Consider the following 14,133-nt stretch of genomic DNA (forward strand, 5'->3'; position numbering starts at 1 on the left):
CCTTTGAGTTAGGCAACTGGTACATAGGTGTACTGCAGCCTTCTCCTGAGTTACACCTGCTCGGCAACATTTCATGTCCCGTAACACTGCCATTGAGGGGGGATCTTCATGCTTCTGACATAAGGGTTTGAAAAGTTTTGAGTGGTTATTTTGTCAAAATAACATAGACTTGTGACTAAAGGTCTCCAGGCTTACCAGGTTATTGAGGACCTAAGGATGTAAGTCTCTAAATTAACTAACTTATCATCTTTCCACCCTTAGCTATTGAGCTGGAATATTCAGTGGATCTTGGACTGACCTGGCACCCAATTTTGAGAGATTGTCTTCCCACTAATGTAGAGTGCAACAGGTACCATCTCCAGAGGATTCTGGTGTCAGACACTTTCAACAAATGGACCAGGATTACTTTGCCTCTACCACCCTATACTAGGTATCTCCCACTGATTTTCCACAGAATTTATCTAAATGCATAACTATGTATTGAGGCTTGATTTATCATAGTGTTAAAATAAATGTACATTGCCATTTTTGTTCAGTCCATGTATACAGTGACCATACTGATAAGTAAATGAACCCCCATCCTGCTTTGCCTAAAGATTGCAGAACTACTGTGTGCATTCCCTTTTTTTTGTTATCTAGAGATAGGCAATTCCTTTATTCTTACTGTATTTTAAACAGCCACAGTTGGAAAGAGCAGCTAGAAAACAATTGCTCTGCACATCCTTCCTCTCTAAAGTATCCTCTGGTTATCGCTTTTGTGTGACCATGGCAGAGATGCAGTTTGAGATGGGAATAGAATTTGCTTCTTCTCTGCATGGAATAAGCACATTGATTTCCTTGGATATCCTGATCACACACCCCCATTTACAGTCCTGTGCTGTGCAGCTCTGTTGGCTGCTGTGCGTTAGAGGGGCCCTTGCTTTAACTCTTCCTCATCCTCCAGGGCATCTTTTGTCTCAGGAGGTGCTAAATTTCAATAACCTGAACATGCTGGAATGCACAGTGGATATTTTGGTGAGCCTCTACATGGATAAAAGAGGTCAAGAGATGTCTTGTGTCCCATGGTTCACTTACAAGGCAAGGAGAGCCTTCTCTATTGTGCCCTGAATCTCCTGGGAGGGACAGGGCCAGGGAGAACTTTTTAAAGAACCGAATGTTATTGTCACCCTCATGAAATTCTGGTCATTTTGGTGGCTGTTGGCTAATTCTATTGTTTGAATCCTCACCTGCATCCTGTACTTGCTGTTGTTGGCTATGGACTAGTGTTTTAAAAGTAATTTTTTTAGACTTCTTGTTTTTCAGTACATTCCTTATATCCTTTGTGTCTGTCTCGACTTTCATGCTCACGTCATTGTTTTTATACAAGCTCCATTTTCACCTCCTCTTCCTTTTTGTACATTCTTTTGTTTTGGGAAAGGAAACATTGCAGAGGTTGCTGGGAGGTTGCGTTTTGTGCAGTGAAAGAAGCTGTTCGGCACTGACAATGCTAGTGGTAGCACTAGCATACCTTTCACTACGATGCCCTGAAAACTGCCTGAAATTTTGTCCAAAAAGATCCATATAGTGATAGCTGGTAATTCAGAATTCCAGTCCGTGTCGTTCTTGATGTGCCTGTTTTGCAGTGATAGCAACATGCCTGTCCCCTGTGTAGTCTGTTACTTTTGCTCATGTAAAACCTTTAATAACACCATGCACTTGCTTGCCTGCGAAGATGCAACAGTGTCATGCACAAGCAGCTTCTCAGGCAGGGATTACAGCCCACATTTACTATGTCCATGCTAGATCAGTCTTTGTCCTTGAGGGCAAGTGGCACAACACATCTTGCATCCATATGAGTAAACACTCTTCCTCCCCAGGACAAGGTGGCCTCATGCAAACTCCCTCCTGGAAAGAGCTGCTGCTTTGCACTGCCCTTAGCGCATGCTGAAGCATTGTCCGGGACGGTGCTGGCTGCCTCAGGCCAAAGCAGCACTGGGACACACGTGAACAGCTAACCCAACAGAGTCAGCAGTCATGCACCAGAGCCTATGGTCCTCTCCCTGCTTCCTTTACTATACTGGCACAGGAGAGGATCTGAGATCCCTGCTGTCCCAACAACACCACCAGCGGTGCCCATGCTCACCTGAGTGAGTGTGGTAAGTCTTAAGGATGTGACTACCTTAGCTTTCAGTGTGAATCAGGAGCATGCTTTGGCATCAAATCTCCCAGCTGTCCCCGCTTACGCCTAGGTTCACGTCAGGAGGTGGTCTTGGAGAACAGAGATTCCTTTGGGATGGAACAAAACTGGAAGAGGCCCTCCAACCACAAATGGGCGTTCAGCCCACAGGACTGGTCTATAGCTAGTCCAAACCTGGATGTCAGGCCCTCAGCACCATCTGCTTCACTCCACAGCTTTGCTCCTCTTGCCTAGCCCCATTCAGCGTAGGCTGAACTAGCTGCAGGCACAAGAGTAATGACAGTGCAGCTATATCCTATGTCTCTTTGATAAGAATGTTACAAAAGCTGCAAACTAATGCACATGAAAGTTTGGAAACACTGACCTTTGCTTTTTAGAAATTGTACTGAGAGTGCTGATGCAGTTGCCCTAAGTTTGGGAACTAGTAGTGGAAGAGTTCATGTACTATTCCTAATTGTCTTTGGCATCTAGACTGTTTCCCTTTCTTCACTGCAGCGCTTTATGTCAGGTAATAGTACTTTTTTAGGACTTGTCAGCATTGATCTCTTCTTCTCTGGTTATTCTTTTGTACTGCTTCGCCATGTATTGTCTGCAAAATCCATTACCCCAACAGTCCTTGTATAACATCTGTAAATTTGTTCTCAGGAAGGGCTTTCTGGGCTGAAAAGGATAAATCAAGACTGGGATTGGCATTCCAAGCCAATTAAATTTAGACCTGAAAGGAACCTACAGCCTGAGATTAATTCAGTTTTATAAATAACTGTGCTTTTAAGACTGAATTTTTTGACTGGTCTATGTCAAAGGTAGAAGTCTGATGCAGTAACTGAGGCAAAAATTGCTCTGCCATCCCATCCAATAACTACATTTCTCAGCCCAAGTCATCACATATCCCAAAGGTATTAAGATAGGGCTTGCATGACAGAGTTATTACAATATTAGCTCATAAGCAAGGGAGAAGATAAGCTTTAGAATAAGGAGTAGTGCTGCTAATAGGCACTTTAGTCTACATACAATATAATTTTTATGCTGTTTTACTACTTCAAGCTGTGTAATAGAAGGTATATGTTTCTGCCTCTTTGTACCTGTGTATTTTAGGGACATTTATGCTACCTAGTCAATTATTTTGCCTGGTGCACAGCACCCATACTTACCCAGCTTTTTAGGACTTGTGTACCCCAGAGTGCTATATAAGTCATGGCCTGTAGAAGGCAATGAACAGTTAAGTTATATGTTAGTCTCAGAGCTGATTTGGAAATGCAGATCCAAATACAAAGCTTCTCCCAGGAGCATCAGCTCCATAAATTGTCAGTGGAGTGCCAAACCTAAAGTCACCAGTGTGCAATATAGGTGCTTGTTCTTCAACCTCAAGGACTTCCTCACAATTTACATATTTCTTTAAAAATGCTATTTGGTGAGCTACTAGACAGCACAGCAGTAAGTTTCTCTTTGGATGAACTTGTTATCCATTCAGTTCACATAGAATGTTTACTAAGAAACAATTCACAGGATAAGATTGACCTTACCATAAAAGTTCCATTTTTATACTGAATAAATTTGGGGGGGTTTGCTGTTAATTTGTTTCGGGGTTTAAAATAATCATGATTTCTTTTTGAGTTTCAAAATAAACTGTCTATGCAAAGTTCGATGCTGCCATCTAGTGCTGTATAACAAAACATGGACTAGCTTGAATTTTAAATGGTATTCTTGAAAAGCTACAGAAATTCATCCACTTTCAGCTATCCAGATGTAGATGTTTACTGCTGAGTGAGCTGAATAGCTATTTGGAGTCCACTGACTATTTTGGCTAGATTTCCATTGTCTGTTTTGGGAGCTGAGATATTTAATTCACACAGACAACCACATCAGAGCAAGGTGTTTGAATAAGGAGTTAAATTACACCTTTAATCAAAAAAAGAAAACAGTTTACTGCAAAGAATCAGGATCACACCATAGACCATTTCTTAACATTTCCAGCCAAGCTCTGAGTGGAGGGGAGGGAGGAAACTGCAAAGCCAGAGTCACACATCGACCAGTCCTGCAAGTGCTGCACAGGGTGCTCTCGCCTGATCTCGGTAATTTAGAAATGGCAGCATCTTGCCTAGGAAGCAGCCCACTCTGTAGAGCGACACTACATAAGAGTAGTGAGAAGACTTCATAGAAAAAGAGTCGAGTCAAGCTAGTTCTCTGAATTGGGTGGGAGCAATAAAGCTCAGATTCAGGGTGAAACATGGAGAATTCAGGGCTGCCTCTGGTCCTGGCTTTTGTTTCAGCACACCATAGGAAGGACAGGGCCACTGAAAAGCCGGGATCCAGTTCCTAGCTAACCCTCAGGTTTGGATTTGTACCAGGACCCAGCCAGGAAGCAGTTACAGCTCTGGTCTGAGATCCCTGGTTTCCTCTTTAGCCACGCGACCTTCTTCTTCCCACCCTCTTCTTCACCACACCAAACACTACTGACTTGCTTTGCTCTCAGAGGGGATCCCTTTCCCACGTCCGACACTCTCAGCGTACCGCCGAGCCCCCGCGCTTTGTCCTGCAATGTGTCTGCATGAACTGCTTCCCGCTTTCTGTCCCGTCACCCTTCAAGGCTAAGAGAAGTGCAACATGAACATCTGGCTGTCTACAGACATATCCTTCCTTAAACCTCCCTCCGCTGTGCTAGAGACGGCAGCTTGACCACAGTTAGGCAACCAGAGTGCTGTGGGGACCACTCTTTATTATTTATTGACCACTATCAGCTCAGAATGTCATTTTTCATGCTCTTTTTCATTCTGTGCTTCTGTCATCTACCTTGTTATCCTAAGACTGTAAGTTGTCATGGAGAGGACCTTCCTTTACATTAGAAATTTCAGGAAGCCACTCCTCCATCTATGCTTATGCTGGTCAAACCACGTAAACCTGTTTGGCTTTGCTGTGGCTGGACAGGAGGCCTGTATTAACTATCGCAGACACAAGCACATTCCCGCGGCAGCACCGAGGGCCGCAATGGCAGACAGGCCGGGCCCTGGATCCCTGCCGAGCTGGGAGGACTCCGTGCACAGCCAGCTGCAGGATCACCTGCCCGCGCCTGCTGCTCACAAAATATGGACCCTGGCACTCCAGGAACCCTCTTCTTGGCTTTTCAGGGACCTTGTGGGCGTCACGAATCAGCCCTGGGTTGTACTGTTGCCAGATAAATCTTCCAGGAGCAGTTTAGCCCCAAGACTAAAATTTTCTTTCAGTCAAAAGTAAAGATTAGCTTAGCTAGAAATATTACCTTTCTATTTTCCTTTCTCTCCCAAAGGTCTCAAGCAACTCGTTTCCGCTGGCACCAGCCTGCTCCTTTCGATAAGCAGCAAACATGGGCAATTGATAACGTCTACATCGGGGACGGATGTATAGACATGTGCAGTGGCCATGGCAAGTGCACCCAGGGCAACTGCGTGTAAGTGCAGTTTTTCCCTTTCCTACACAGCACTGTAACATTTTCTTCCTCCCCAGTTGTGAGCAAGTCTAAGGAAACTGCAGGAAAGAGATGTAATTTTTAAAAGGAAGGTGGCTTTCACTTTTAAAACTGTGCGGGGCATCGGGGCCACTTGGGGACGGAAATGCCAAGAGGAAGGGTAAGCGAGCAGGCTGGCTTGCCATGGGCTCTGCTTTTCCCCGCTGGATCGCTACCCCTTCGCACACTGCAGGGCTGCTGCGAGCCCATTCCCCGGGGCAATGCCACTGCCTCCATTGCAGCATGGCTCCCTTCACGGTGGCAGCAAGGAGGGCGTCTTCGAGGCTGCACGTGATGCTAGGGACGTACAGCCCTGGAGCCCCCCAGGAGAAGTCAACCCTGGCTCCTGGAGTGGGTTTCACTCCATGCCAGCACCGCGTCCTGGCACGGGGTGCAGAGCAGCTGGGCTGCCGATGGGACACGTCTGCCAAGAGGAAGGATGGATGCCAACTCTGCCCAGGGCTGGTGCTGGCTCCATGGGTGGCCTGATGCCTCTGCTCCACAGTGGCATTTGCCTGTAGATAGAGACTGGCTCTGTCTTCAAACTTTCAGTGTCACAGCAAACATGGAGTCCTGCAGAGCTAAACAAACAGCTACCAGCTCTTCCCAAATTTTTGTCTCTGGCAACAGAGAAGTATCTTCCAGATGAATGTATTGCTTTTTCCAGCCACCAATGTCAAGAGAAATGGGAGAACAGTTGTATAATTGTACTGCAACTATGTTAGAAATATATTCCATGGCAGAGTAGGCTATTACTATGTTGTCTGCTGTCCTTAAATCACTGAAGCACCCAGGGATAATCTCCCTGATGGAGTCTGCATAGCAGCAGAACACATTTCCATGCTTCTATCCAATCTTTGAGACATTATAAGAAGGTTTTTCAGTGAAAAAAATAAATGGAGACTGTAAAAAGAAACAACAGGAAAATATCCATCCACTTAAATTTGACAGAAACTTATAAAAAATGTAGCACTAGTAGGACTTTCTTAGGCTCGGCACATTCTCTTAATCTATCAAAGTACAATGTATTTTACTGATAACACTCTGTGTTAGATGTGTACTCTGTATTATCAGCTTGAATGAAAAGCACATACATAATACTAGCCTTCCTGATATTATTTTTGTTCAACAACTTCAAAAAGTGACAGAAGTTTGAAACCTCCATATGCCAAGTGCACACACTTGTCAGATGGAGACAGCCTCTAGACTTGCACCCTAATGTGGAATAACAGGGCACTGATGAAATTGCTGTATAGAGTCATTTCCAGCTGAATTCACTTTGCATTTTTTTCCTCCAAAGGTGTGATGAGCACTGGGGTGGGATTTACTGTGATGAGCCAGAGACATCCCTTCCGACCCAGCTGAAAGATAACTTCAACCGATCGCCATCTAACCAGAACTGGCTGACAGTGAACGGCGGGAAGCTGAGCACGGTCTGCGGAGCAGTGGCCTCCGGGATGGCTCTTCATTTTAGCGGGGTTAGTGTGCAGCACTGAGGCTGTCTTGTGCCTTTCCGTAGTGTAAATGGGAAGGATTAAAAAATTGGAATAAACAGGAACATAATACAAAAATAAACAATCTGATATCCGTTGCCTGGTTGGAGGTCAAAGTCTGACAGGTCCTACAGATTAGTGCCAGCCAGAAACACTCAGGAAAGTAGAGAGCCATGTTCCTGGTTACACTGCCTCCCGGAAAATGATCAATAGTGTGCAGAGCACAGTCCAGGTACACAGACATTCAGTCCCACGCACTAAGTATTAGGCTCTTCATAGTACTTATAGTTTCCACAGAGCACTGGAGTTTGGTGCAGCTTCTAATCGAGTCACAGAGGTATTTTAATAACTATATATTTCCATGTGTATATCTTGTACTTACTCTTAGAAAATAAGTCCGTGTGTAGCTTCGTCCTTCAGATATTCCATGGCTGGCTTTTTTCAGAGTACCCTGGAGTAAAATTTCATGTTTCACCTACATACACAGGTACATAACCCAGACTGTTGCTAAGTTACTGTTTGCTTGTAGGTAACCTAGGTATTATACAAAAGGACAAAATAGTATTTTAGAAACATGTGAACTTCATGGTCTTAGCTTTCTTTCCTGTCTATTTATAATCAGGTTCAAACAGATACATGTTTTCTAAAATAAACTAACAGAAGTATTAGCTTTCTACCTCCTTCCAAGAGGACTAAGTAAGCATCACTAACTAGTAGACTAAGTAGGGTGTGTAAAGTATATATGGGATTTGGGAGTGTACAGATATTAAAATTGCTCTGCTATTTGATGGTTTGCATATATCAGACTTTTAGTGCACAATTAATTAGTGATTTGTTAACTCTACATTGAAAACCTTGTGTTTTAGACTGGAGGTGGGGATTTTTGTAACTCTTGCACTCAGCACAAAGGTGTACTTGATGCTGAATATATACAGTTGTAGGTATGTGCGTGTGTGTGAATACACAGCATGTATGTTTAAGATGAAATGTAGCTGAAGCTATGTTCTCTGTGCAAGTCATTTATTGCTCTGTTATAGCTTTACCTCTGTTGTAATTTGTAGAATTTTTTGACTATTGTTGAAGGTTTTACAATATGAAGTTGTATTAATAGTGACTGTGAAGTCTTATACTTTTCATGTTCGTAAAATTTGGCAAACACCCGCCAACATACTTTTTCATTGCTTTTAAGGGCTGCAGCCGTTTGTTAGTTACAGTGGACTTGAACCTCACTACTGCGGAATTCATCCAGTTTTATTTCATGTATGGATGTCTGATAACACCTAATAACCGGAACCAAGGAGTCCTGCTGGAGTATTCTGTGAATGGTGGAATCACCTGGAACCTCCTAATGGAAATTTTCTATGATCAGTTCAGCAAGCCTGGGTTTGTAGATATATTCTTCTGCATGTAGAAATTCCTGTGCTAAGGTCAAGTGGTCCTGAGCGTCCCATAAGAAGCTGTCTGATTTATTGCTGTTATGGTTTGGATGCACGATCTTTAAGAGTTTAGCCTGTCCAGTCCTGCAAGCATTTATGAATACCTTTAGAGCATGTACTTGAGCACCTGATGATGATATTTAGGCCTGAAATACAAGGGTAATAAGGAGTCTGTAGCAGTTAGATTTGTAAATAATTGCATATTACTGGGAAAATAAATGGATAGCTACTCTAAAGATGTCCATCCTGTTCTTTAAGGTTTAAGATTCTTTCCATTTGCAGTCTAGTTTCTTACTGACAAGAGCAGATGGTCCCTGCTTGAACTAGTTAGAAAACAGCTGGTGTAGAGAGGATAAACTGAATTTCTGCAGCTATCCATCAAGAGGTCTGCACTACACTCACACCCTGTTTTCAGACTTTTGTGAGTTCCAAACCATGCGTAAGACCTATTGCCATTGATTAATTTCACAGAGTTGTAGAGAACAGGGCTGAGAGGGAACCCCTTGTTTGGTACTTTATTCCAATACACCAAGAAATCACTGACACTTTAATCAGACAAAATATTTACGTGTACTGTCATCCACTGTTGTAATGGAAATAAGAAAATTGTATTGGAGCCTTGCCATCTGACGAATGGCTCCAGGATGAAAATAGCAATCTTAATTTCACTTTAAAATTTCACTTATTAAAAAAAAACATTGCAGCTTGCAATTCTCTGCTTCAATCTAAAACCGTTAGAAGCTGCCAGTGATACCCAGGTATCCAAGATACCAATCTGGACCTTGGATTTGGTCCCTTAAAGCACTGTTGAGCCCGTGAGGGCACTCGACCCTTTCCCCCGCCTGGCCACTGACCCTCCCCACCTCTCTCTGAGGCCATGTGCTGGGGTGACGCTGGGGCTCATCAGGAAGGTTTTTGTTTTGGCGATCTCCCGCAGGGGAAGGTAGGCTAGAAGTCCCTCTCCCTGCTTTCTCGGCTTGCGTTCACCCTAGGAGACAACAGAAGTGGACTGGTGCAAACACCTGGCACAGAGCGTTTAGAGGCGTATTCCTCGTATGGCTTTCACATGACTTATTCCCACATTGTGCTGCAGCTTTGTGAACATTCTCCTTCCCTACGACGCCAAAACGATCGGGACCCGCTTCCGCTGGTGGCAGCCCAAGCACGACGGTCTGGATCAGAACGACTGGGCTATCGACAACGTGCTGATATCCGGCTCGGCCGATCAGAGGACTGTGATGCTCGACACCTTCAGCAGCGCCCCGCTACCGCAGCACGAGCGCTCGCCCGCCGACGCAGGGCCCACCGGGAGGATCGCCTTTGACATGCTTATGGAAGACAAAACTACAGGTAAAGGTTTTATGTGGATCGGAATTAAACAGCAAGAAGTCAGTGCAGCGATTTCTAAATCTTCCCAAGCCCCTGAATCTTTGTCTCATTATGAAAGCTGTCAGACAATCACGACACTACAGGGCTCTTTTTTAGTTTACAAAATGCAAAAGGAAAACATGTAATGTAACTCTTTTTTTTTTAACTGAGTGAATTTACTTAGAAGATGAATTTCTCTTCAAGGAAAGAGAAAAGAATGAAAAAATGCCAAGTCATTCTAAAGCGGATTTCTTAATCTGAGGATTTGTTTTCTATTTCCTAACTTTTTAAAATATTCTTTAAGGAAGTTAAGTTACATTTTATAGCTAGATTTTGTAAAAGAGGAAGTATGTCTGCGTGTTTACCAGGCTTATGTAGCAACAGTGCTGAGGTATCCTTAGGGCAGACACATGGGCAGCACCCATTAGAAAGTTCTCCTATAATGTCCAGTGCAGCAAAAGCTTGTGTTCTGAATAAGTCTCAGATCCTTGCTTCTTATGCATTAAAAATAATTCTGTAATCTTTATGCAAGAAAGTAGTAAGAGGTGCTTTGAGCAATAAGTGTAATAAATATATATATGTGAAAGATGGGATTCTGACATTCTCAGGAGCAATAGTAAATAATTCTTATGTAGGCTGAGAAATTAAGTAATGAATCACCTTCAGTAGCTCCCTGACTGGGTTCCTTATCTCATGTTGTCATTGTACGTTACTGATATTCACATTTATTTTCAAGTGAATGAACACTGGTTATTCCACGATGATTGCTCAATTGAGAGATTTTGTGATTCTCCTGATGGTGTCATGATCTGTGGGAGCCACGATGGCAGAGAGGTTTATGCAGTCACCCATGACCTGACTCCTACAGGTGGCTGGATTATGCAGTTCAAGGTAAAATCTCTGTCTGCTACATAATTATCCTAAACCCCATTTTGCTCCAAGCAGTCAAGCAGATCTTTCAGGAGATAGGATGATGCATAAACCAACATGCAAGGCACTCCCGGCAGGGAAAAGTGGTATTATTAGTCCATCCTCTATTGTCTCACCTACTACATGTTGGTCAGCCTTAAAACTCCAGGCTGTTCTCGGAGACAATGTGCTCTCCTTCTTCAGCACAGCAGCTGTGTGGCCAACATGTAACAAGGAAGTTTCTTACACATATATGGTGCCTATTTTGTCACAGCTGTTTGGTAAAGGGAAAACCGCTCAAAAGTGGCCACATGGTTACAAGACTCACTTTTTCCCATGCACAGAGGAACCAAATTTCACAAGAGTTCCCTGTGTGGTGCATGAGCTCAGGGGCAGGCTGCTCTGTGGTCATTGCTCCCACCAGCAGGCTGCAACGGAGGCTGGTGTCCTTGCACACTGCTTTTGCCGAGGGTTATGAGCTCTTAACTCAGTGTGCATTCACACCAAACCTGCAACCAAACCACCTTTCGTATGCCCATTTACCTAAACTGAAGAAATAACTAACCCACATATGGAAGCTGCAAGAGCCTTTTGCACATCTCTCCCATGAAGAAGGTCCACTGGACATAGCCGAGCTGGGCAGCCTTTATTATTCACTCTCCCCTGGAATATTCAGACCTTGGGTTGTGATGGGAGGAAAGAATAACTTTATCAGTGCAGGTCTACTAGGGTATGATGCACAGGTGACAAAACTTGGAAAATCCCAAAATATGAGGTAACTAGAGGAAATGAAATTTTGAATTCAGTGCCTGTGCTGGATCCTGGGAATATCGATGAGAGCTGCAGATGACCAGTACCATGCAAGCACTGTTACTGCCATAATTTCAAGCAAAAAAATGGAGTCAGTTTTCAGATTGCAACATTTTTTAAACTCTAATCGCCACCACAGTTAATTCCAATTTACTTATGCTCTCTTCTCTATTAGATTTCTGTTGGATGTAAAACTTCAGAAAAACTTGCACAAAATCAGGTCCATGTGCAGTATTCCACTGATTTTGGTGTTAGCTGGAGTTATTTAGTACCTCAGTGTTTACCAGCTGATCCAAAATGTTCTGGGAGTGTTTCACAGCCGTCTGTCTTCTTTCCCACGAAAGGATGGAAAAGAATAACTTACTCACTGCCTGAAAACCTTGTGGGCAAGTAAGTATGAATTAGCTACTCCTTTTGTTTTGGGTTCAACACATCTAGAAAAACAGAACAAGGTATACATTTGCCTGTTCATTTTCTTTCAAGGCGAGTGCAGACTAGCAGTGTTAACGTTCATTATGTATGCTGCATGGTCCTTTTCCATTGAACGATCGTGATTCTTGGTCTCAACAAATGGCAAAGTTATCCTGGCCTCTCTTCAGTCTGCTTCTGTACAGCATGTTCTAATCTGTTCAGACAGACGTGTTCAATTACAGAGTAGATTTACGACCTTACTGAGTGAAAAAGTTACCCTTATTGTCTGCAGTAGTCTGCACATATGCAAACCATTTGTCTTTTTCTGCAAGTGAAGATGTCTTAGTTATATTCTTTGAGCATTCTGCTTGGAAAGTATAGCCAAAAATGAAATTCACCTTCCCGAAGCCAAAATAACTTTCTTCCAGCTTCAGCAGTGTCTGGAATCCATCCATGTATTGTAGGTAGTACATGCATGTAGGAGAAGATATAGATATATCATAAAATAAATTTCAACAGAGACTGACAGATACTATTTGTAGAAGCCTGGAGAATAGCACATTCATAACTATATCATGTTTCATCTACCTTTTTTCATTTGAGCAAAGCTGTTTTATATATATCTGTTTTTCTTCGTTCCTTTATATATAGTCCTGTGAGGTTTCGGTTCTACCAGAAATACTCAGATATGCAGTGGGCCATCGATAATTTCTATCTGGGCCCTGGTTGTTTAGAAAACTGTAGAGGTCATGGAGACTGCCTGAAAGAGCAATGCATCTGTGATCCTGGGTATTCGGGTCCAAACTGCTACCTGACCCAAACACTGAAGGTAATTTTACTGCATTTTTTAATGAGTGAACTTTGCCATGTGTTTTGCTGGGAGAGAGAGAGAGAGAGAGAGAGAAATAGGAGACTGATCATGCTGGAAATTTAACTCTGATTCCTGTCAAAGTCTGAGGATACACAAACAGATTTTCACACCTGAACTGCCCAGCCCTCTTACCAATTTTTTTAACAAACCTATCACAGCAGTTTCGGGACAGTTGCAAATGAACAAATGGGTTCTTGGATATTGCATTAAGTTCCCTGTTCATCCTTAGATTATCATTAGAAAAAAATCACCCTTGCACAGAAGATCATATTTGATAAAGATCTGTAGCAAGCTTGTCTTTATCATGAAAGCCCTTATTAGAGTAGGGAACACCAGAAAAGGCTTGAACTTCAGATGACATAAAGTTAATTCACTTAGCTATTATTAGTGTTATCATGCAACAAGAGAGTGAAATGTAGTTAGATGCTGCTAATTTAAAGTATTTAGAAAATTTAAAATATTTAGAAAAAAATATGTGAGGAACTCCAAATTATTTAAAAATGCAGGGCTTGCCATTTCATCTTTTCTTTACCAGATGAGAACAGAATAAGTACATGCTCCACAGAAACAATAGGTTAAGCAGCATTCTCTCTTAAGAGAATATAACTATTTGACATTTCAGTTTTCATGTCATTTAACTATTAAGACCTTCTGTTTTTCATCTGAGATACTAATTACATGAATAAATATCATTATCTGTTTGCCATTTTTAATTAGTAATGTGTTCCTCACATTAAAGACATTTGGTATAAAATCCTGGCGCTATTGAAGTATAGGAGAATTTTACTATTATCTCCTTCTGGCCAGAATTCCCTTCATAGTATTGCTTTGACTGCACAGCTGGAGGTAAGTGGAAATCAGAGATATATTCTAGATGTTTTTCACTGCAAATGTTTGTGCAGACTGTTGCATAGATGCATATTCACTACAATAACCCTAAAATTTCATTGCAGTACAAGTTTTTCTGGGGAGAAAACATAGAATAGCAATATCTCCCATGCATATTAAATATGTACTGGTGTGGTGTTATAGAGTCTTAAATAACCACAGTTGTTAATTAGACCCGTTCATTTGTGCATGCAAATTCTAGTGTGCTGAATTATTTCCCAAGTATGTTAAAATCTAGCCCTAAAGTATTTTCACATTTAATATATTCATTTCAGGAGCAACTCAGACAA

At 42.5% G+C, this 14,133-nt stretch overlaps 1 protein-coding gene across 1 annotated transcript in view; it reads left to right on the forward strand.

Moving 5' to 3' along the window:
- The window catches only part of RELN (reelin), a 306,076-nt gene that overhangs the window by 270,463 nt on the left and 21,480 nt on the right, over positions 1 to 14,133 (forward strand). Inside the window, exons 46-53 of the mRNA XM_067299475.1 lie at positions 262 to 430; positions 5,460 to 5,600; positions 6,958 to 7,135; positions 8,340 to 8,533; positions 9,680 to 9,936; positions 10,691 to 10,845; positions 11,849 to 12,063; positions 12,736 to 12,913. Of these exons, the coding sequence (XP_067155576.1) occupies positions 262 to 430; positions 5,460 to 5,600; positions 6,958 to 7,135; positions 8,340 to 8,533; positions 9,680 to 9,936; positions 10,691 to 10,845; positions 11,849 to 12,063; positions 12,736 to 12,913 (1,487 nt within the window). The remainder of the gene's footprint in view (positions 1 to 261; positions 431 to 5,459; positions 5,601 to 6,957; positions 7,136 to 8,339; positions 8,534 to 9,679; positions 9,937 to 10,690; positions 10,846 to 11,848; positions 12,064 to 12,735; positions 12,914 to 14,133) is intronic.

This window comes from Apteryx mantelli, chromosome 1 (genome assembly GCF_036417845.1).
Source record: "Apteryx mantelli isolate bAptMan1 chromosome 1, bAptMan1.hap1, whole genome shotgun sequence".
Taxonomy (NCBI): Eukaryota; Metazoa; Chordata; class Aves; order Apterygiformes; family Apterygidae; genus Apteryx; species Apteryx mantelli.